At 39.7% G+C, this 25,516-nt stretch overlaps 1 protein-coding gene across 4 annotated transcripts in view; it reads right to left on the reverse strand.

The window, feature by feature from the left end:
- NEO1 (neogenin 1) overlaps positions 1-25,516 on the reverse strand; it is a 201,943-nt gene that overhangs the window by 64,030 nt on the left and 112,397 nt on the right. For all 4 annotated transcript variants that reach the window (XM_075535791.1, XM_075535790.1, XM_075535788.1 and 1 more), the window contains exons 6-7: positions 15,557-15,711; positions 14,408-14,528 (exon numbers count right to left, since the gene is read on the reverse strand). In XM_075535791.1, the coding sequence (XP_075391906.1) occupies positions 14,408-14,528; positions 15,557-15,711 (276 nt within the window). The remainder of the gene's footprint in view (positions 1-14,407; positions 14,529-15,556; positions 15,712-25,516) is intronic.

Raw genomic sequence — 25,516 nt, forward strand, 5'->3', positions numbered from 1 at the left:
CCAATCTGGAAAGTACCTCCAAGGAAAAAGCCCACTGTCCCTGAGGCAATTCCGACTCACAGAACCCCTAGAGAGCACACAACCTCTCCAAAGCGTTCCAAGACGATCAAGCTTTAGACGCAGGTAGCTCCCCTTTCTCCGGTGCAGTGGCTGGTGGGTTTTAAACCACGGGCCTCGTGGTTAGATGCTCCATGCTTACCTCACTGCACCACCAGGACTTTTGGGAGGGATTATAAGCCAAAACCAAACTCACTGCCATCAAGCTGATTCCGATTCATGGAGACCCTATAGGACAGAGCAGAACTGCTCCTGAGGGTTTCTGAGACGAAAACTCTTTAAGTAGGGAGTCATCTTTCCCCTGAGCTGGTGGTTTTGAACTGATGATCTTGTGGATCGTGGCCAAATATGTGAACACTATTAAATCCCTGTATATTTCCTATTGTCTAAATCAGGGGTCCTCAAACTTTTTAAACAGGGGGCCAGTTCACTGTCCCTCAGACCTGTTGGAGAGCCGGATTATAGTTAAAAAAAAACTATGAAAAAATTCCTATGCACACTGCACATGTCTTATTTTGAAGTAAAAAACAAACGGGGCAAAAACACCTAAACACCCAGCGGGCTGGTAAATGTCCTTGGCGGGCCGCATGTGGCCCATGGGCCGTAGTTTGAGGACCCCTGGAAAGGGTCTTATTTCATATATTCTATTAAATTTTCTAGCTGTTTCATCAGGAAGGCTTGCCTAATACTAGTTTCTCTGTCTTGGCCTTACATGTAAATTCCAAATGTTTTAAGATTTTATAATAATTACTAATCTCTTCCAAATATTTGATACTGTGATAAAGAATATTAAAAATATTTAAAATATTTCTAAGTTCTGGTCATTATAGCAAATATTTCTTCTTTATTTTAATTCCTATGTCCATTTGTTTTCATTGCAGGAATTATCATAGTGCTGGCTATCTACTACACATTCAATAAATGCTTGTTTAATGTGTGAATAAGTGTAAAACTATCTAAGAGAACAATCTAAGAACAAAGGTATTTCTGGGACTACATAGGACTTTAAAACAAATTTATATCACAAAGAAAACATTTGAGACTAAGTTTCTAAAGAAGATAACCTTTTAACTACAAAAAGTACACAACTCTAATTCCTTCTTAACATTCATAGACAAAGTAAAACAGTGTACTCATTCACCAAAGAAGACTAGACCAATGTTAATGCTTATGTGTGAATGTATAGATGTGCTAAATATTAAAACTACCTGTAACAAGCCACTAAATTTCCAAACAAACCCTAAATTATTTTGTCTTAACTTAAATTTCACCCAAATTATTTTTTTCAACTAATATTTACAAGAATTTCACCAGCAGTTTCAAGATAAGCCTTCTTAACACACTCACTCAACTCTCACTGCCATCGAGTTAATTCTCTCTTACAGTCGCCCTATATGACAGAGCAGACTACCCCTGTGGGAGAATGTTCTCCTGAGAAGGTTAAGTCTCTTTTATTTTTAATCATTTTATTTGGGGCTCGTACAACTCTTATCACAATCCATATACACATCCACTGTATCAACCACATTTGTACATTTGTTGCCATCGTCATTCTCAAAACATTTGTTTTCTACTTGAGCCTTTGGTATCAGCTCATTTTTCCCCCTCTCCCCCTGCTGCCCGCTTCCTCATGAACCTTTGATAATTTATAAATTATTATTATTTTGTCATGTCTTACACTGTCTGACATCTCCCTTCATCCACTTTTCTGTTTCTGTCCCCCAGGGAGGAGGGTATATGTAGATCCTTGTAATCGGTTCCCTTTCCACCCCACCTTCCCTCCACCCTCCAGGTATCACCACTGGTCCTGAAGGCATCATCTGTCCTAGATTCCCTGTGTTTCCAGTTCCTATCTATATCAGCGTATTTCCTCTGGTCTAGCCAGATTTGTAAGGTAGAATTGGGATCATGATAGTTGGGGGTGGGGGGGTGGGGAGCATTAAAGAACTAGAGGAAAGTTGTATATTTCATCATTGCTACACCGCACCCTGACTGGTTCATCTCCTTCCTGCAACCCTTCTGTAAGATTTCCAGTTGCCTAGAGATGGGTTCTGGGTCCCCAATCTGTACTCCCCCTCATTCACAATGATTTGATTTTTTGTTTTTTGATGCCTGATACCTGATCCCTTTAGACACCTTGTGATCACACAGGCTGGTGTGCTTCTTCCATGTGGGCTTTGTTGCTTCTGAGCTAGATGTCCGCTTGTTTACCTTCAAGTCTTTAAGACCCCAGATGCTGTATCTTTTAATAGACTCCATCAGCTTTCTTCACCACATTTGCTTAAGCACCTGCTTTGTCTTTAGTGATCGTGCAAGGAAGGTGAGCATCATGGAATGCCAGCTTAATAAAACAAAGTATTCTTGCATTGAGGGAGCACTTGAGCGCAGGCCCAATGTCCACCTGCTACCTTAATAGTAAACCTATAAATATATGCACATAGATCTATTTCCCTGTCCTCATATATATACTTATATATGTACATGCCTTTATTTAGACCTCTATAAAGGCTCTTTGCCTCATAGTTCTTTCCTCTATTTTCTTTTACTTTCCTCTTGTCCCACTATCATGCTCAGCCTTCATTTGCATTTCAGTAGAGAATGTTAAGTCTTTATGGGAATAGAAAACCTTGGCTTTCTCCTACAGAGCTCCTGGTGGCTTCAAACTGCTGACCTGGCAGTTAGTAGTTTTATATGCAACCCATTCAGTCGCCAGGGGTCTTCAGAATTCTGCCTTCTCAGTGTCCTGAGTTCACATCAAGCTCTACTTTTCCAACTCACTTTCACCACTGATGATCCAGCTGGCCCCGGTTACCAGTAATGGAGTACATATATGTCGGTAACAAAGTAACAAGTCCAACCTGCACTCTTGGTCCCTGAACTTAGGAAACTTCTAGCCACATTCCCTGAGAACAATAAAAATCTACAGCTCTCTTGTGGTAAATGGGAGCACCTTTTAATGAAAACACAGCTCACTTTTCAGTAATTCTCTTTTCTCCAGCTTTTGTTGTGTCTTACACTTTGAGTCTGATTCTAGAGGAAAAACGGAACTTAGTGGAAGCGCCCTGGCAGTTCAGACAACATCCATAAAGTAGTAGCCTTCTAATACCAGTAGGCCAAAAAAGATACACTGCTTCTGCAATCATCAGTGGAAAGTCAATCGAAACTGCTACTGGTGCTGGGGAAAGTTGTGTCACTCTAAATTTAATGATAAATTAAATATATATGTATGAATGTCTAAGCATGTCAGTATTCAACCTTAAAATTTCTCTAGTGGGTCCTACTTGACGATTCTGAAAGAGAAGTTCATTTTTCCCCATTGCAAATAGCTCGAAGAAAGCAATCAGGAAATCTTGAGCAGCACAGAAAAACAACAAGAGTCCAATAAAGCAACTGTGCCTTCAGACTAAAGACATTCAAACGAAGCATTTATATGCAACAGGGAAACAACAATTACATGAAGCTATTAATCACAGTACTTTATTAAAAATAAAAACACTAGCAGAATTCGAGGAGAGCTACGTATTATATGCTCCTGAGAGTAATTTGTCACATAAAGGAGCCACTGAAAAATACGTGGCAGTTAAAATGAGTGGAGGCTGTTCCCAGTGGTCCCTCTCAATAGATTAGGCATACTTCACAGAGATATGTAAGAAAAGGCATAGATTTCTAGCACTACTTCAGCAAACTTGTGTAACACCATCATTTCCAAATTTCAAAATGATAACATTGAATTAAAGAAAACTGGAGCAGAGGGATAATGGTACACAATGGTGCTGATTCAAGCTTATCCTCTTAGACTGTCACAGTCTGATGTTTTAAACATCTGCCTCCAGGAGACACATTCAAAGAAACAGCTACAGCTCACAGTTAAAGCTTGATGTCCCACAGTACAGCTGCCACGGGAGTAGAAACTCTCCAGATCTGTATAGATTCTATAGGCTCAAAGTATAAGGAGGAAAGCTTTAGAAAAGAAAGAGGCAGAGCTTACAGTAAAACAATTCTTTTAAAATCTAAAGCTTTATTCAGTCGTGAATAAGGCATCCTATGAGAACGAGAATGCCCCGTTGCTAGAAGATGGCTATGGTGACTGCACAGTATCCCTAGAGCAGTGGTTCTCAGCCTTCCTCAGCTGCGACCCTTTCATACAGTTCCTCATGTGGTGGTGACCCCCCCAACCATAACATTATTTTTGTTGCTACTTCATCACTGCCATTTTGCTACTGTGATGAATCGGACAACCCCTGTAAAAGGGTCATTCGACCCCCAACCGGGTCGTGACCCACAGGTTGAGAACCACTGCCATAGGGGAAAACTTAATTCTAAGATTCCCTGATTCTCTAAAACAGATGAAAATAAATCCCAAGTATTCCAAGTATAATATATCAAAACAAACAATTAGCCCAAACCATTGGCAATGGGTCGAGTCTGACACATGGTAACCTGTAAGACCGAGTATGGCTGCCCCATAGCCTTTCCAAAGCTGTGCCATTCTCCTGCAGAGCAGCAAGTGGGCTGGGACGGCTGACCTTTGGTCAGCAGGCTGAGCACTAAGTCACTGCGTCACCAGGCTCCTTTTTAACATGCCATTTGCTTGAAGTGGCGCAGACGGCACTGTTACTTACTCTTGGGAAGAAAGCTAGTGTACTAGGTGGGCTTCAAGAAGTTCATGGGAAACTGGGATTAAGAAATAGTGGAATTTTCCCATGAACTTTTGGGAGCCCCCTCATGGAATCAATTAGCTTTGTGAAATGGCCACATGAATTTTATGATTTGGCAGATAAGCTACTGCCCTGCTAGGTCTTTTATGGTCAGAAACAATCATTAATTTGATGCCTACTTGTGGCTTGGCAATCATCTTCCATATGACAACCTATGTTATATAATTGCAAGGAGTGAGCAAAATGCTTATTTAACATGTGAATGACTCCCAAATACCCAGAAGCTCCTTGAAATACCCAGGGTATTTCATAAAGATTCACTGATGCCAGTACAATGAGGAGTTCCTCCCTAATTAGTTCTGCAACTATTTGCCATTTCCTGGATGTTCATAAATTATTAATCTCACTAGCAGGATTATACCAGATATGCTCAAGATCTCTGTTCATACTTAAATAAAATCCCCACAAACATTTACAGTAAAACAGAGACTTAGATGAAGAAATTGATTTAAACAGTTCTATTTAAAAATTCCAAACAGAAGTTAAGCTGGAGAAATTAATTACTTACTGAACAACTCGTACTGAAATGGCATGTGTCATGCATTGCTAGAAATTCTATAGATAAAAGAGACACATTTGGTTCCCAGCGATCTTACAATTTAACAGGATAAATGGTATGTATTAAATATTACATGTGAAGTAGAAGGTGCTGGAAAGGGGGTCAAATAAATGTAAAAGGAGGAGAAAGTGAGAGGTTTCTTTCCACTGGAAAACCACCTTGAGTATCAAAGCTGGAGTAGCATTTAAAACTGGGTCTTGAAAGATAAATAAGCTTTAACCCTCATTCACCAGTCAATCCAACTCACAGGAACCCTAAAGGACAGGGTAGAATTGCTCTTGTGGGCTTCTGAGGCTTTGAATCTTTGCAAGAGGAGAGAGCTCATTTTTCCCCAGTGGAGTGGCTGTGGGTTTGAACTGCTGACCTTGCAGTTAGCAGTCCAACTTATAACCCACTACGCCACATCTTATGGGCAAAAACGAGTACCCAAGTCTTAAGATAAATGAGAAACTGATGCTAAATGAGTTAAATGAACACATAACAAATTCTTAGCAGCATGCTCAGTAAAAACAAAAGACAAAACAAAAACATTTTACATGAGGGTGAACACTGCATTTTCAGAGATGTAAAGTCTTGAAAAATTCACACACACACACCTTCTCTCTGAGTTATTTACTCTGACAGAATAAATTAAACACAAAGAATCTGAGAACACAGAAATGAGAGAGAGAGAGAGAGAGAGAGAGAACAACCCTAATAGGATTAACCCAGCAGGTACTTAGGAGTATGGGACCTCCCTGCTTCATTTTATTGAGAATAACATGTTCTCAAAGACTTGAAATGTCCATCAGCACAGTTGCTGAATAGCTAGGAGACTAGTTGGGGAAAAATGCAATGTGAAGCCTGGACACGGGACTCATTAATTTGGTGGAACAAGGGGGTGACAGATGCATGCAAGTGATCCCACAGACTTGAGAGCCCCACCCCTGAGGAAAAAAGTCCATAATCTGTGAATACGCCTACAGGGGAGTTTTTCACTCTGTGTGAGAGTTCTGATAAGCAGCAGTTGTAATGAACGGCTGGGTTACATAAATGACTTATGTAAACAATGGGAGGAAATTATAAAATAGAATGAACATAAAATACTCCCCCCACTCTGGTGTGCAGAGATGTTTCAGTTTCAAGGAAGTCATCTGACTCTTTCCTGTCATCAAAAGCACTAGTTAAAAAGGTGTGCCGTTTGTTAGTGACGCACCTATCCCGGCAGTGGGCCCAGTAAACAGAGCGCTTCTCTCCTTTCATCAGACACCAAAAGGCTGCCTCCTCATGCTGTCCCAACACCCCAGCGGAAAGGAGGCAGACAAACTAGGGACCGGTACCTTTGTTCATTACCCATTGAGGCTAAATCAAAGGGGGAAAACGGACTGTGTTCCAAAGTACTTAGCGATGTCCACATACTCAGAACCAATGTTCCAAAACGTGGACATGGATTAGAAATAGCATTAGAATTTTTTTTTTAAAACTCAGGAGTCCAAATTCTGGCAGTATTTATGATCTCGGATAGTTAAAAAAAAGTATTTCACAATCAAAATATTTAACAAGATTAAGTCTTTAAAGGAATTACAACTAGGGGTGGGGAAAAAAGAAATTACAATTACTCAGATTTGCAAAGGCTTGTAAACTACTGAGGGGCTCTATCTACACATTACGAGAAACCAGTCATGGATCTGGACCCAGATGTAAAGTTTCTCACATTCACTTCACACTCTGGGGTCTGCAAGGGAGAGAGGGATGCTCAGTAAGAGGGAATCCAGAGAACAGTTCTGGCTGCTTCCTAAAACTCTGCACACAGCCAACATTCTTAGGACAAAGCTTTAGCAGTTAAGAGGCAGTATTATTTAAAATGTTTGTACAAAGTATTTTGCAAAATGCACATAAAACCAGACTATACTTTTTATTTCTGATTATCTCATAAGAATGCATCAATTGGGGAATAGTCTCAGAGCTAACATCAGTGAGATCTTTTAACGGACAGTGAGACACACTGATCCACTATTAAAACGGTAGGAGATCAAATATCTAAGCAGCTAAACTGTCAGTGCTGTCTTTTAGACCCAAGTGATAGTCTGCCAAATAGGACATTATTGTATAATTTAACATCTTTTAAATATAGCTACCAATTGAAAGATATCCAGACATTACTATCCTCCTTCTGGTGTTGTAACACTGCATAATAGATTCTTTCTTTATAACAAAATAAAACCATCAAACACAAATCCAAGTTTGCTTTCAAAAAACCTCTAAATCCATCCTTGTGTCCAGAAAAGGCCATTGTGAGGGTTTCTATTGTACGGATAGAGATAAAAATTTATAAAGAGGCATTAAGTTATTAGATGTGTCTCACAAGTTCTAGTCTTACACGTCATGACTTCTGGCAAAAATGAAGCAAACTAATTATACTTTATACGCATTCCTACCTCCCCAAAGCAGTCTGAAACCAGAGCCTTTATGATAGTACAGCTCAAAAGGAACATGGACCGACTCCCAGAACCTAAATAGATGCAGATCATCACCTTAGGCTGACAGAGAGAATTCTTCAACTTAATATACATTTTTTGGTTGTTGTTAACACACATGGCAAAGCACACACCAATATAACAGTTTCTAGATCTGCCATTCTGTGACGCTGATTGCCTTCTTCAAGTTGTTCGGTAATTTATACTTCTTTGGGAGAAGTTCCTCCCATTACCATAAATATATTGCCTCCCAAGACTCTGGGCAGTAAGTAGTTGGTTCTTGGAACTCACTCCATGGCATCCAGCAACATCAGATCCCCACCTTATCTTTTAAGTTGCTGTTATAAAGTTGATCCCAAAGAGATAGCTCTTAAAATGGCAAACTTAATTTTTTTTTAACGGTTGAGCTAAACTACTCTTTGGTTTTAAGAAGGCTTTGGGGATATTTTGGCTTTCAGATTAAAAAATTATCCAACCTTCACAGCTCCAAGAAATCTGGAGCCCATGGGATTTTTAATTCTGTTCTGAATCCACCCCCATGTTCCCACTTTGACCAGGCTCCTGCTATGTGGCTATGATCAAGTGTTCCACAATAGCAGCTGGGCACCTCCACTTCTCATGGCCATGGAGGCAGTTGTTCATGGAGGTCATTGGCCACACATTTCGTATTCTCCTTCTGATCCCAACTGTCTTTCTTCGGTTGTGTATCAATTACTTTAAAAACAAATAACGAAAAGGAGCAAACCTAGGAAACCTATAGGATTAACCCAGTAGTCTGGGCCCAATCAGGTCATTACTTATAAATATGGTACCCAGTCTAGACCAGTAGAGAACTACTGGTGTGCCTTGGAGAGCCAATTTGAATGGCCAATCTGAAGACTCTAGGCGTTCTTGAATGAACTAGGAGGTTGAGCAGAAGCACTATTCATGACACTGGTCCAAGTAACTGGGAAATTCCCATGAAACCATGGCACTAAATCTTTAAATCAAGAAATTAAACTCCATGAGGTTTTTGGTAGAACATAAGCAGCCTCAGAATCTTTATCTTTTCTTTTCATTGTTGCTCCACATATATCACAGAATTTTTACCCTTTCAGCTTTTTGCAGGTAAATAACTTATTGACTCAAGTCTCATGGCATCAAACTAATTCTGATTCACAGCAGCCCTCTAGGGTAGAGTAGAGCCTCATCTTTCTCTAGCAGAGATTCAAACTGCTGACCTTGCAGTTAACAGTCCCACACATAACCCACTACACCACCAGGGATCCTTTAATTTAAAGCAGTTCTCAACTTGTGGGTCACAACCCCTTTAGAGGGGCAAATGACCCTTTCACCGGGTCGCCTGATTCATAACAGTAGCAAAATTACAGTGACGAAGTAGCAACAAAAATAATTTTCTGGTTGGAGGTCACCGCAACATGAGGAACTGTATGAAAGGGTCGTGGCATGAGGAAGGTTGAGAACCCCTGCTCTACAACTTACTGACAGCTGGTTATACTAGTAATCAGCTATGTGACCCAGCCCGTAATCAATGCGATAGGTTCACTACCAATATGTTTTCCAACCTTTCAAGTATCCATAAAAGTCATATTTATGTATTTTGCTCAGGTAGCAGTTTACCCATTAAACATTAACTGAATGAGTGAATACATAAACAGCGTCTGCTAGCAAGACTCTCTGTAGAAAGTGAGATACTGGGAAAGGTTAGAAAGTACATTTTAATTCCAACTTGACTTGCATGGTCAGCAGTTCAAAACCACCGACAGCTCCTCGGGCGGAAGAAAAGGCTTTCTACTCCCATACACAGTTACAGCGTTCGAACCCCACAGGGGGTTGCTAAGGGTCAGCACGGACTCCCTGGCCGTGAGAGTGAGTTTTTATTGTGGTAGGTAACATCCAGCTTATAAATCGAAAATGCCTATTTCAACATGGGGACAGAACACGGTACAAAGTAAACATCTCCGACTGTCAGCACCTGATTCAATCTCTTAACACGCGAATGGCAGATATGAACTCCAGAATCCAGGCCTTGATATTAGCCTTTTGTTGTTTCTTTTTTTAAGTAAATCTTCCCCTAAATTTATAGTTACTGCCATCAATTAAAAAGAAAAAACAAAGAACTAGTTAGTTCTTTTACCCTTTGATTAAAATCACCACCAACTATTAAACCTCTTAGCATTATTTAAAATATTCCACTACCGATTAATGATTTCCTGCTACCTAGCCAACTTTAATCCTGCCAAGCTATTAGTCACTTATTCCAGAACTCCTGTTATCCAACATTAGCCTCAATACTGTATGGAATTTTTTGACAAATGTTTCTGTCAAAAAATTAAAGTGGTGTCCAATATGTAGCCTTATCTAGCACAGCCACAGTATCCTAGAAGCTGGTAAAGTATGAATTTCCTTTACTAAAAACAAGTTTACATGGTACTGTCATGTCACCAGTTCTTCTACCCTGTCCTAAAACTGCAAGTTCTCAGGCTTAATGGTAAAGAACCAAGGGAGAAAGACCTCTGCTTTCAGATTCTAGTATTAAATGATAACCCTATAATCTATTATTAAATTCAATTCTACAGGAAAAAATGAATAAAAATTAAACAGACAAGAAAATAGTCATTTCACCTTAACTCTTGCCATTTTAATATATCTGCAATCATTTATATTATGCTTTTAAAATTATCACTTATATACTACAAGGCTAAAAAGGTCTGTTTTCTACTCTATGTTGTTTACAGACAGTTAATTATAACAAAGTTAATTTTTTTAAAGTTAATTTTTAGCAGCCATATTAATTAGAATGATCATAAGGAAGTAATATATATACCTTCTAATAGTTTAAAAAGCAGAAAGGAGGCACTATAGAACTACCATAATTTCTTATGTAAATTATACTTTTAATCAGTCACATTAAAGAATCCTTTAATAACATGTGGACTGGATATTGTTTTATTTTTAATGCCACCGAGAGTGCCACTTGTCACAGTGCATATAAAAAACCTGGTGTTTTAAAGAATTCACCTCGGCAAATATAACCAAGTAGGTTATATGACTAAAAGACACCTGCTTATCAGGACAGCAGTAGATGGCTATTTCAGAAAACTGGAACCAGATCGCCAGTCACCCTGTTACTCAGGATAGACACTTTTAACGTTTTGGTGTGGGGAGGTCTAAAACTGTGTGTATACAAGATTGTTAAACCAGAGTTGGATTATTTGGCATATACAGTTATTATTTTTTTCTATTTACTATTATGTTCTGAATCTCCTGAGCTCGTTAGAGAGCTTTCAAAAGCAGTGTTTTTAATGGCCGACAACTTTTCCTTCATACGAGTGTACTATAATTATTGAAATGACTTCCTGCATGTGGGGACATTTAAGCCACATCCTTTCCTTTTTCTCTTTATCCCCTTTTCTTTATAAATTACTAATGCTGAAATTAACCATCCTATATATAAACTTTTGTACAAAACGAATTCCTTCCTCTGTAAAACTTCCTTTTAGAACAATTAATGGGCTGAGTATAATTTTTAAGATTTAATTGTCAAACTGGTTTTAATAAATGATGCAATGATTTACATTTTTACTAAGTGAAAGACATAAACCTAACCCATCCTAGCCAGCCATTATTTAAAAGAAGGATTTTTTCATTAGGCAAAAAATGACACCTCACTGATTTAATTTTATGTCTTAGGTTGTAAGTAGAACATGAACATATTTAGAAATAACCTATCTTTATCTTTGCTGTATTACAAATAGCATTCCCTTATTACTTTTTGTGGTCTTATTTGTCTTTGCTTTCGCTTCCTTATAGTTTTAGTAGTTTTAATGATCCCATCGTATCTATCTCCATTATTTGCTTATCATCTCTCTATTTTTCCCTTGTTTTCCTAGGGTTTAATATGCATCTCTAACTTATTAAGGTCTATTTCAAATAACATTGTACAACCTGATGTATATCATTAAGAACCCCGATGGTAGTGGCTTATGCATTAAGCTGCAGTCACAGTCAGTGGTTTGAATCCACCAATTGTTCAGAGGGACACAGATGAGGCCATCTGCTCCCCATAAAGATTGACGGCCTTAGCAACTCCAAGGGGGCAGTTCTGTTCTGTCCTACGAGGTAGCTATGAGTCGGAATTGACTCAATGGCAGTGGGTGGGGGTGTTTAATACGGTGTGCTAAGTCAGTGCTTAGAAGCCCCCCAGAACTGCTCCACAAAATAAAGGGGCGGTAATTTACTTCCTTAAAGACGGCACCCTTGCAAACGCCACGGGGCAGTTCTACTTTGTTCTACAGCAGGTGTCCTCAAACTACAGCCCGCGGGCCACATGCGGCCCACTGAGCACATTTATACAGCCCGCCGGGTGTTTTTGCCCCATTTGTTTTTTTACTTCAAAATAAGATATGTGCAGTGTGCATAGGAATTTGTTCATAGCTTTTTTTAAAACTATAGTCCGGCCCTCCAACGGGTCTGAGGGGCAGTGAACTGGCCCCCTGTTTACAAAGATTGAGGACCCCTGCTCTAGAGGGTGTCCGTGCTATGAGTCAGAACCAACACGAGGTGCGTAGTAATTGTAGTCTTGTTGAACATTTCATGTTATAAAGTGTTGGAGTTTGGACTAGCCCTCGAGGACCTGCCACCTGTTTTGTGATGTTTTACGAGAACAGAGTCATACTTGTTGCTCTATTTGGCTGCTTTAGTTCTATAATAGCTAAGTTGGCAATTGTGACAGAGACTAATGACTCACAAAACCCAAAATATCGACCTGATCTTTTCCAGACTAAATGTACAGGCCACTGCTTCAGAGAGCTCTAGCTAAAGTGAATTTTAGAAAACTTACATCTACCTTTAAAAATGATTTTAAGTCACTTCTGGACTGCTTCCCCGGATCTCTGGAGGAGAGGCATCATGTTTCTGTTTGCATCGGCCTAATGGCGATGGCTTCTCTCAGCTTTTGTCTGAGTCTTTCCTTTGCTTTCATTTTTGCTGGATATGTAATTTGAGTTATTTGGTTTATCCCCTCTCCCCTTTTTAGAACCTAAGATGTTGTTCCATTGTCTGGCTTCCTTCATTTCTGGTAAAAAAAAACAAAACAAAAACCTGTTCTAAAAACCCAAATTCTGTTCTGTATATAATATTACTTTTGTAGTATTTGATTTCATCGCAGTATTTTTATTTCATTATTTCTCTCTGCTTTTAGTAGTTTGACTGTGATGTGTAAAAATGTGCTTTGTTTTCTTTAAACTACTACTAACATGTTGGCGTGTAGCCTACTTGGGGCTGTCTGAACTTCTTACGATGTGGTTTCAGCTTGTTCCTTGAAAAAAAAACACTCAACACTTCGTAGTCATGTTACACAAATATTTGTCTTCATGCCTCTTGAGAAATTTTCTTACTGTGAACTGTGTGCGGGCTTACAGAGCAGATCATCAATATATCCTCACTTATCCCGTGTTTCCTGTTTCCATTACTCCTTCTTTCCTAATCTGGTTTATTTTTAAACCTTCTTCTTGTTCATTGCCATCTAGTAAACCATGGCTGAGCTCTCTCCAACAAGAAATCGTCCTCAGCCCTCAGGGCAGGGCAAGGCAAGGCAGGGGTGTGCTTACTTGGGCATGGTATCTCAGACTTCAGGGGTAGTGGATGCGCCTGATATGTCATTTCTACGCAAGTAGTCCCCAACTCACAGCACTTTCAAGTTATGACAAACTGCACTTATAACCATCTATTTTGGGTATGTGGGGTGTGGTCTGTACATCATTAATAATATGCACTATACAATGTTTCAACAAGGGGTTTGATGTTATCATTCTCACATATAATGTTTCCAACCCCTGAATATATACAATGATTAGATTTATAAAGATACTGATAATACAAGGCAATACTAACAGTATCTGAAGAAAAAAAGAGGCAGTCAACGCCCATCCAAATGAACTCATAAAGAAGCAGTTGTCAGAATGGACAGCAGTCTTCAGTCAGAGACTGCCTGCAGGGGTGAATTCTCTTTACTTCTTACTAGCCAGCCCCTTTGTCATTCCAATCATGCCACAGTTCATAACTCTTTGCGTTAAATGATCCCTGTTCCAATTACTATGCAGTTTCTCCTGATTTGGACCCTGACTGATTGAGGGTGGGTTTTTTTTTTCCCTTCCTGTATTCTTTTCAATGTTGTCTCAATTTTTCATAATAGGCATTTTGAGGTGAGAATAATCATCAGAAAAAGGAGATTAATTTTATTTTGGAAAAAGTAAAGGCTACTTTGAGATATTATTCTTAATAGGGCAGAAATATATTTGTGAAATTACAATGGTTGAAACCTGACATTTCATTTGTCTAAGGCTACAAGAGTCTACATTTCCTTTAAGCATAATCTAAAGTCATACCAATTTAAATAATTTTATTTTAAAATACCGTTTCTTTTAAGATAATCTGAGATTTTGTTTCTTAGGAACTTTAACTATAGAGATGACTCATGTTACCGCTCCTTTTCCACCTAGCTATGCATCGATCTTTACAAAACAGTGACTGGCTGTGAGGCCTTGAGAGAGCCATGACTAGTTCCTCAGACATCATCCCCCCTCCTTCCTCTCACTGCCTTTGGGCCCCCTTACCATGTTCAAGGATTATCAGCTGGGCTCCAGCTTGTGCATTTCCCACATCATTCTCAGCGATACATTGATAGAATCCTTCATCTGATTTTACTAGACCCAAAACTTGAAGGTTATGTTCCTTCTGAGGAATGGAAATACAATAAAAATATTATGGCTCAATTGATACCCGTTCAAAGTGCTCACATTGTTACTTATAAAACACAATATAGTTTTGAAATTAAAGTATACAAAGATTGGTGATGATATAAGTGAGCTAACTGCAACAGGTTACTTTTGTTTATGAATGACTTAATGTTTATGAATAACTCCTTGGTGACTTGTGAGGTTATGCATTTCAAAAATACATGCCTACGAAGAGTGGATTACTTACTTATATGGCAGGCAAACTCGTAATGGCATGTTCTGTCTTCAACAACACTGATTACTTCTAATCATTCTGTGAATGCCATGCATGCGTTGGATACATGATTAATCCTAATTACTAAAGCCTAGACAATTCTATTACTAGTCTGTTACATGATGAGAATGGTGATGATGGCTAACTAGATACTTCATATGTAAAAAGTTGAAAGCCAATTATGACCGAGTACTCTAAATTAGATCTTGCAGCACTTTTTGCATTAACTTTTTAAAAGAATCTTTATAATCTATACTGTTATACCAAGTAACTGTCCAATACTTCTTCAGAAATACCTGGGCACCAGTCTATGATTTTTGGCTAAGTATGGTTTAGTATTTATTATTTTTCTAATTATTTATTATCTGTTACATTACTAGTCTAGTGTATTTTCCAGCTTCAAGGGGCAGGTTTCGGCTCCTTGAATAGAGAACAGAAGGTCACAATTGGTGACACATAGAAAGACACAAAATTATTACTTCAAAGTGGTAGTAGCTGTATTTGAGAAAAGGCACCAGTGTGCCTGATCTACACCTGAGCTTAGTTCAGCCACTAACTTGCTATGTGAAAGCGACTGAAATATTTCTAGGCTCCACTTTCGAATCCATTAATGAAGTGATTACATGCTATGTGAATGTTTTAATATTTATTTGCAATACACAAGCCGTGTATGTAAGAGCACTGATCTTTGGGTGATTACTTGTAAAGACATTTAAAGGTGTTAGAATACAAAGTTCCCTTTGAATACTTACGACAATCTTAAAGTAATCACTTGGAATAACCATATCCCCATTCTTGACCCACTTCACAGTTGGAGTTGGTTTCCCAGTCACTTCACATTCAAATACGATATCCATAGATTCATGGGCATATATATTGGCAGGTTGCTTCAGGAATTCAGGTTGGGCTATAAACAGAAAGACATTAAGATATCAATGAAAACAAAAATAAGTTGCTGTAAACATTTCAACCCATTTTAAAAATCATTATCATTCACAGCATTTTTACTTTAATATATATTTTTTGCCAAGGAAGATATAAATTATGTAAGAACTAGAATTTAGCTATGATACCTCTATAAATTGGTTTCCTGGTGTAATTAGCTAGAAAAATAATTACAAAGATAATTCCCGAGTTTCCCCAGGTCCTCAAATGGAAATAATTACTCAGCCAGTAATAATGTTGAAGAAATTGAAAGCATGAAGATGATAAGCTGTTGAAAAATGATTACTAAAGTGTATTTTCTTGCAGTTTATACAATTTTGGGGGGAAACGTAATTAAAATTCAAAGAGTTAAGAAGACTAATAATCTTCACTTCAGTCAGCTTGATGAGTGACAGAAAAATGTATGTAATATAAGTGCCACCTAAAATAGTTCATTTGTGCGGCACACTCCCATTAGAAAAATGCCTCGTTACATGGGATGGCTTTTAAGGGGAGAGGAATAGTTGAGTGACATGTATGGGGAAAAGGTAAATATCTTTGAAAAAGCCTCACTACACATTCCAATATTTCCCTTCCATCAGAGTGGTAAATCACTGACATAAATGAACAGTCCTAAGATTTTGAGTTACAAAGGTCAATCAGGATCCCCTAATCCAACTTCCTACCTAGCGGTGTCATTTCCTACACACCCTCCTTGCAAACGGGTCTTCCTGGCCCCTGTCTGAAATCTCCAATACCAAGGAAGGAGCAAGCTCTAAGGTAGGCTAGTCTGATTAAATCACAACAGTGACCACAACAGCAGTTACCTCAATTGCTAAGCTACAATGCTCCCAGTCAGCTAGGGCTGTCATTGGGACTGTGTTGAACGTGGGGCAACCTGATTACCTTAACAATGCTGAGCTCCTTTCTACTCCTGTAAAGAATTAATGTCTTGGACACCCAAAGGGGCAGTTCTACTCTGTCCTACAGTCTTGGCTGAGAGTCGGAATCAACGTGATGGCAGTGAGCCACCCACCCCCACACTTTTTCTTAAGATCTTATATGTCTCTCATCAATCCCTTATGCTTATTTTTAGGATACACAAAAATCTTACTCACATTTTCTCAGGTTTGTTTATAATATTACAAGCATTTTATCCCCCTCCCAATTTCCAATTGTTCACTGTTAGTATACGGAAACAAAACAGATTTATGTACATTAATCTTACACCTTGTGACCATGCTGAACACATCCATTAGTTCTAGCTGGGGTTGTGTCCTCTCTGAAATTATGCAGATACAATTACAATGTCTGTGAGCAGTCTGTCTGATTTTTCCCTTTCCAATTTTCTTTCCTTCTATTCTTCGCATTTTCTTACTGTATTGCCCTTAGGTAGGGTCGGGCCTGGCTTCCTAATGTAGGTAAATGAAGAATAAGGGCCGAAGTAACAGACACAGTTCCAGGGAAACAGTATGAGACAGGGGGGAGGGGGAGGGGGACAGAATGTGTAATCTTCAAGAAGCAACGTACTCACAGTGATGGAGAATACGAAAATCTAAGTTTGTGTACCCAAGTGAAATCAGAGAATTTATTACTAGTGAGTTTGACTATTCTTTTAAACACCGATTAGCCATTTCTATTTGTGAATTTTCTATATAAGTAGTCAATCCTTCCCCCCAACCCCCCTCAAAGAGCATTCACAACATTCTTATCCATTTACAAGAATTCTTCACAGTGTGAACATTTTCCAGTTGGTGTGATGTTAGATTTAGTCAACAGAGGACACCAGAGGGACACTGCAAACTTTTATCTTTCAGGTTAAAGTGTGTTCTTATTGCCCTTACGGTATGGCTGCTAGAGGGGATGCAGGGTAGAGAGGTGAGGGTACCCAGTGGTACTCACCCTCCGGCCAAGTTTCTCCAGCACCCAGCCAGGAGGCTTTCTGCACATTGGCTACAACCCACAGCACCCCAGTGGATAGTTTCAGCACACCAGCTCTGTCTGACTCATGGCCCCCAGCCGGTGGCTTTCTGCACCAGCTCAGACCTGCCTGTGGCATCTCCGTGGGAGATTTCCTATGGAGCAGATTTGATTCAAGGCTATAGCTTCTGGCAGCAGCTGCACTTTCTCCACCTAAGACTGAATGAATCCCAGCCTTGATTGTGGGACGGAGCCCTTTCAAGTTTGTCTGCTTCTCTCCCTCAGTCCTGGGGATAGTTGTGTATGCCTGCACGTGCTGTTTCTGCACTTCAGACTTGACAAAGACAGTACGCTGTCAATGCTCTGACCTACACAGTGGCAGCCTTTTCTTTTGTCTTTTCACACAAAGCACTTGTTGGACCAAAGTTTTCCATTTTTTACCTAGCAAAACGTATCAGTGCCCTCCTTTGAGGTGGTATCTGCACTCTATTATTCTTACTCAAAGACATTCCTACCTTCCATGCTACAAAAATATTCACTTACAGTTTCTTCTTGGATTTGTATAAGACAATTTGAAATTCTCTGAGATAAAGATCCAGTTTTATCTTTTTTCCTAAATGGCAAGTCCAGTTGCCCCCAAAAGACAGATTCAACTGATCTGAAACGCCAGCCTTCATGCTAAAATGTTACACACTCACACCTATTGGGGAGCTCTGGTGGCATAGTGGCCACATACATGTTGGGCTGCTACCCACAGGTCAGCAGTTGGAAACCACCAGCTGCTCCTGGGGAGAAAGATGAGGCTTTCTACTCCCATCGTTACAGTCTGGGAACCCCACAGGGGCAGTTCTACCCTGTCCTATAGGGTGGCTACGAGTCAGAATCGACTAGAGGCTTAGTGAGTTTATTTTTTAAAGTTTATTTCTGGATACTAGCTGATGTCACTCATCTGTCTCTTCTTGCCCCAGACTCATACTCTTCGTGACTGTAACTACACACTATTTTTAATATTAGAGCAGTACTTTCCTTACACCCCTGGATTTCTTCATTTTCTGAGCATGTTTGTTTAGAGCTCCCCCTTCCCCACCAGCAAATAAAATTTCTACGTATTTTAGTGTCCATGTTCCCTTTCAAAGTAAACAAACCACCTGAAGTTTTCATTCAAATGGCAATAATTTTAGATGTAGGTAAACCTTAAGTATTTTCAATCTTGAGTCTTCTTATGGAAGAACAAGATGGTCATGTTTACTTGGATGTAGCCAATACAGTTGTCGAAACCGAGAGTCAAGAGACCTCTAGCTGAATTCTGCTCTGACCACTGGATCATCCGATGAGCTAGGTATTACTACTGTCTGTATTTTCCGTAGAGGCTCCGCAACTTGCCAAAGACCACAAAGGTAGTGATCTCAAAGCCCACAGTGTTTGTGAGATCGGGATTTTGAATGTCGGCAGTCTGATGTCAGATCTAATATTCTTTTTTACTTAGACTTCCTAATTCTTCAGAGATAAAGAGAATAGAATAATAAAGCAATATACACCGGGTCCCCTAGCTTCAACAATGATCAACTCATGGCCAATATGGTTTCATGTACACCCCAACCCGCCCTAGCCTCTTCCTCTTATTCAGAGGCAAGCCCCGGCTATCATATTATTCTATATGTGAGTACTTCATTGTGAATCTCTACAAGATAACAATTCCCTATCTAAACACAGTCAGGATGCCCACTCTCCTGCCCAAATCAACAAGAATTCCTTAAAATTATCATTTAGGCAATCAGTATTCAGGATTTCACAAAGATATTTTCAATTAAATGATCGAGTATACGGTTAAAGTTCTCAGCTGCCAACCGAAAGGTCAGCCATTCAAATGGTGTGGCAATCTGCTTCTGTGATGGTTTACAGCCTTTGAAAACCCGTGTGGCAGCTCTACTCTGTCCTTCAGGGTCGCTAAAGGTCAGATCACCTCCATGGAGATAAGCGCAGTCACACTGAACTAATGGGCTTAAGGGCTTTGTTTTTCCTTTGCTTTTATTGGGCAAACAGGTCTGTGCATTAGTATTAATTTGATTCTTAAATTTCCTTTCTCTATTATCTCTTTTCTATCTATTTATTGAAAACAGCAGGCAGATGGGGTTTGACCAAGTACAATGCATCCAGGAGGAATTACTGAGAGCCAAATAGAGGGTGAGCATGACAGTGGGACAGGAGGAAGGTGAAAGGAAATAGAGGAGTGAACTAGGTGGCAAAAGCTATTTATAGAGGTATAGCTATAGGCATGTATATGTAAAATATTCATTTAAAATGAAAGGGATAGAGGCCAATTTATATGTTAAGTATTACGACAGCAGACAGACTCTACTCAAGGACTCCTTAAACGCAAGAACACCTTCCCCCCATCTTCATTTTTTATTTAATAAAGATTTCTATGACTTATAGCAATACCTTTTGATTTATCCTCATATATCTTGACAGTAACTTAAAAAACCTCACTGCCATTGAGTCAATGCCAACGCATATTAATCATGTAAAACAAGGTAGAACTGTCCTTGCAGGTTTCAAAGACTGTTAATTTTTGTTTTTAAATCATTTTATTGGGAGCTCTTATCAATCCATACATCCTTCCATTGTGTCAAGCACATTTGTACATACGTTGCCATGATCATTTTTGAAAACATTTTCTTTCTACTCGAGCCCTTGGTATCAGCTCATTCCCCCCTCCCCCACCCTCCCTCATGAACCCTATGCAAGAGCACTTTGTTCTAATAACCTGGCATTCTTTGATGCTCACCTTCCCAAAACAATCGCTGAAGACAAAACAGGTGCATGAGCAAATGAGGTGAAGAAAGCTGATGGTGCCCGGCTATCAAAAGATATAGCATCTGGGGTCTTAAAACCTTGAAGTTAAACAAGCAGCCATCTAGCAGGAAAGCAAATAAGCTCACATGGAAAAAAGCACAACAGCCTGTAAGATCATGAGGTGTCTAAGGGATCAGGTATCAGAAGATCCAAAAAGCAACTATATTGATGCAAGGGAGGGGGGTTGAAGTGGAGACTCAAAATCCATCTGTAGATAATTGGACATTCCCCACAGAAAGGTCACAAGGAAGGGATAATTCAAGCAGGGTGCAGTATAGCACCTATAAAGCATGTATCATTCCTCTAGTTCCTCCCCCCTCACCACTACCATGACCCAGCTCTACCTCACAAATCTGGTGAGACCAGAGTACACACATTGGTACAGATTAGAGCTCTTGACACACGGAATTCAAGACAGATAAAACCCTCAGGAACAGTAATGGGAATAGCGATATCATGAGGGTGGAAGGATGGGGGTGGAGAAAGGGGGAGAGAGGGGGAACCCATCACAAGGTTGGATACATAACCCTCCCAGGGGGATGAATAACAGAAATGTGGGTGAAGAGAGATGATAGTATAAGATACAAAATAACAATAATAATAATATATAATTGATCACGGATTCATAAGGCTGGGAGGGGAGGGGAGGTCAGGGAAAAAAGAGGAGCTTATACCAAGGGCTCAAATAGAAAATGTTTTGGAAACGTTGATGGCAACATATGTACAAGTATGCTTAACACAATCAAATGATGGATTGTTGTAAGATTTGTAAAATTCTCTCTCCAGTAAAATGATTAATAAAATAAAAATAGCAGTTATTCTGTATTGTTTGAGCAGTCTACCTTCGACGGATTGCCTCCCCATAGTGAGTGCATGTATGTGTGTGTGTGTGTGTGTGTGTGTAGATGCATATATATAAATAGATATATATAGAGGCAATCTGCTCTATATTTCAATTAGGTTTTCCTTTATCTCTATTTTTTACAAAATTATTACCTCAGAAGCAGTAGCATGTCTTTCTATCAAGAACCTCATATCATGTTAACTGTCTGGATTTTGTTTTAATTTAAATCATTTTATTGGGTGTTTGTATAACTCTTACCGCAATCTATATATACTTCCATTGTGTCGAGCACATTTTTACATTTGTTGCCCTCATCATTCTCAAAACATTTGCTTTCCACTCGAACTCTTGGAATCAGCTCCTCATTTTGTTCCCCTCCCTTGGATTTTTGTAACGCCAAGGCCCTTAATCATCACTGTTCATTAGGTGGTATAAAATGGCAATGTTTTCTTTTAAAAGGTGATAATATTATTATTCTAACATTCTCTTTTGAAGAGCTACATCTTCTCATCCATTACTTGGTAAACCTAGAGTACCGTTTTTATCGAAAGGAAATGGCAGAGGTCCTTCATCCGTTCCTTTCACTCATCAATCTTTGAAGTCATGTGCCAGTTCCCGAATAGCCTCCCCCCACCACCACCCAAAGGAGGGAGGTCACTGAGGGGTCGACTAAAATGTTTTATTTCTTTAAATCCACTGAAATTATTACTCTTTTTATGCTCGAATTCTCCCATCTTTAACCATTGGACATCTCATCAGGATGGCTCCTGGGTCCTTTTTGGATAAAACTCTAGAGGTCGCTAGTCTCTACTGACCACTGGTATTTAGGCCTTCTTTTTTGGGGGTGTGTGTGGTGAACAAAGCTGAGAATTACATATTGTTTAATATAAAATTCATTACAATTTCACCAAAATGTTCTCAATTAAATTTAGAAGTACGTGTTTTATTGATTTTTATGTTTATCTCTTTGCTCTCAATCCCAAAAGGCACCAATGTCATTACTTATTTGCCTTATTTTACATCTACATTAGCATTTCCAACCGACAGCATGAAACACAACACAACAAAACAAAAACCACCACACACACAGGTTGGAAGATTCTTGTGCTTCCATTGGTTCCAGTAAGTGTGTACAGTTCAACACATGCTTCACATTCATTTGGAGTCACAACTCTTGATGTGTCTACACTACCAACCGGATGGACATTCATAGTCCATTTGCTTTAGTTGACTTTGTATTTTCAGGAATTGCATTGTAAGATTTAAAATCCACAAAAGCAAGGTATATTTAAAAAGGACTAGCTTCTGTTTTCTTTGCTGAGAAAGTATTATTTCAGATATTTTTGTGGTTTGACTCTTCATTTTAAAAATGTAATAAGTGTATGCAGACATGTACTCACGGACTTGTCCTCCACCCCTTCTTTACACTGCAATACACTGCACAGATTTTTCCATCCTAAAACTGACCCTCGCAATCACCACCCATGCTGCCTAAGGAATTGACTAACAAGGACTGAGGCTCTGCTTTCCAAACCCAGAACCCATTGCTGCCCAGTTGGTTCAGACTCATAGCTACCTGACAGGACCAAGCAGAACTGCCCGCTGGGGCTTCTATGTCTGCAGATCCTTCCAGAAGCAGGCTGCCCCATCTTTCTACGGTAGAGTGGCAGGTGGGTTTGAGCCATCGACCCTTGGATCAGCAGCCAAGCGCTTTAACACCGCACCCCCATGGCTCCTTCGCAGCAACAGCCTCTTTGATAAGATACATTCCAAACTAATGTTCATTTCAGCCTGCAAATTTAGCGAACAGAGGATCCAAGGCTGTTGGGCAGGAATCAGCACAATGTTCAGCATTTGCTTCTTCCTTTTCACGAATTACAAAATAATGCCTTTCAAAACTTCTCTGGATTTTAACTATGCTGTAGAGCGCATTCACACCAATTAAACACAATGTAAGAGCAGATGTTTGTGGTTGGGAAGTTAAATTGATAACCAGGGAGCAAATGAGTCAATTACCATAAGAAAATCAGTGCTGTAATGGAAGATTATGCATTTCGTTACCAAAGAGATAATTAAGCTTCAAATCCTCTTTGACAGTTCCCTATCCCTTCTAATGCCATCATCGTTACAAGAATAATTTTAATTGCTAAACACCCACCAAGTACAATTTAATACTAAAACATATTATACTTGCAAAATTTTCACTAGAAACATCACTTAATTCCATCACTGCTATATAATGTGGGAAATTGCCACTCAATTCAAATAGAAAATAATGTAGGGCCAACACCAACATTTCGAGGTTACGCTATTATTCTGTGATTTGGATGGTTACAACAGTTTTTATTTACATTAGCGCTGAGTTGTTGGCATTTCTATTGTTTGATTTTTAAGGCTTTTGAGCGGAAATTCTTAAGAAGCTCCTGAAGTCAAGAAGTAAAGCAGTCTTGTCCTTTCTACGCTAAACTGCACCCTTGCTGACTGGCATTGGTAATTCGCGAAAGTGCTTCCTTACAAAATAAATTTTAAAATAAATAAAAGCCAATTATTTAATAGCCTGACATCCCATCGGGGATATTGTTAAAATAGTTTAATCCCTGAACCTGACGTTAATATTGGTTCAACTAACAAAGCAAAAGCACAGTAGAATCTGTCAAAGTTTCCTGTTTCAACGAAGGTGACTAGGTTTAAAAAGACGAAGTTTTAACAGTGAGAAATCAGTGAAATCTCTTTAACAGTGAAACATTATGACAAAGTTACCATACAACTTTGAAATTATATTTTGTACTTTCCACTCCTCACACAGCTCTAAGCTCATCAACTTTCTTTAACCTCTTCCCACTTAGCTTCAGATATTAATTAAAAGCATTTCCTCAGGTCTCCAGTTCTCCTGTCCATTGCTGTTTCATCAGGGCCCCATTTCCAAGATCACCCCAATGGTCTAAATCATGAAGGGTGCTCAATATGTTTGTTGAAGGACTGGTTAGTGGAATTCTAAAAATTCCACTAATCAGCTGCAGTGCTGTTGATAGTACTTAGTAGGGCTCTTCTATCCACAGCCTTCACAATTCCTACCAAATGGCTGGGTGGGAGTATGCAATTAGAATGTAGAGAACTCTAATGGGGGGATGGGTCTGTTTTGTTTGCACTGATAGTGGAGGAGTCATTTCAGAAACAAGAACACAGACTCTCACGAGCCCCAAGAAAGGAGACTAGAGGAGTAAAGTCCATCTGCACTCTGAGTGGAGAGGTGGCAGGGGAGATGCACCGACGCCACGAGGCAGAGGGAAGGGCTTCCATGGGCAGTAAAGCTGAGCGCCTTTGGGCAGGAGGCTAGCTTGCAGAGTGGGCGCTCATTTGGGCATTTGCGGTACAAAGCAGCGTTGTAGCCCTTGCCCAAATGGCCAGAGGCCCAGGGGCTGTGTGGCTGAGGCCCAGGACAAAGAGCAATGTGGTCCGCTACTGTTCTCCAACAGTGGTTCATAAATCCAGTCTTGGATGTACTGGAATTTGGGTTTTCGGCATTAGCTTGAAAATGTGCTTTCTAAATGTTTATACAAGGTGAATAAGCAGGTCACTGTAGCATCTACATTTGTGCTGAGCCTAACAAGCTGGCTCAATGATTGCATCATGCGGTCTTTACCAAAGTTAAGATTTTAGGGCCCTTAAAAACTTACGTTTGAGAAACTGTGCTCCATAGCTTCCCTTTTTTGCTAATATTTTGAAAACTTCACCAAAGCTGTTATTGCGGAATAGGCTTCCCTTTCTTCACAAGAGCATTTCTCGATGCCCCAGTATTACCCTGAACACTGACTGCACACCACTTCTAGACACAGATGGTGTGAGTGCCTGGAGTCTGGTTAGTTCCCTGTGGCACTGCCCGTATAAGGAGGCTTCAAAAAGACTGCGAGGCCGGCCCATTAATGTCCCTTCCATTTGCCCTAACCTTCCTGAGGCTCCCTTGCGCACGAGAAATGCCGTCTGCGCAGTGAACTCAAGCTGCGGCGACTGCCTTCTGTGTGGTGGCAGCCTACACATGCCTAGGGAGGAAGTGTCACCCGATGAGGTAACACAGACTACCTGCGGAGAGACTCAGGGAAAAATTCCACACGTTTGGAATTCTCAAAAGGCGAAGCTACAAAATTCGCACTGTTAACAAGCTCTCAGG

The sequence above is a fragment of the Tenrec ecaudatus genome, chromosome 17, assembly GCF_050624435.1.
Source record: "Tenrec ecaudatus isolate mTenEca1 chromosome 17, mTenEca1.hap1, whole genome shotgun sequence".
Taxonomy (NCBI): domain Eukaryota; kingdom Metazoa; phylum Chordata; class Mammalia; order Afrosoricida; family Tenrecidae; genus Tenrec; species Tenrec ecaudatus.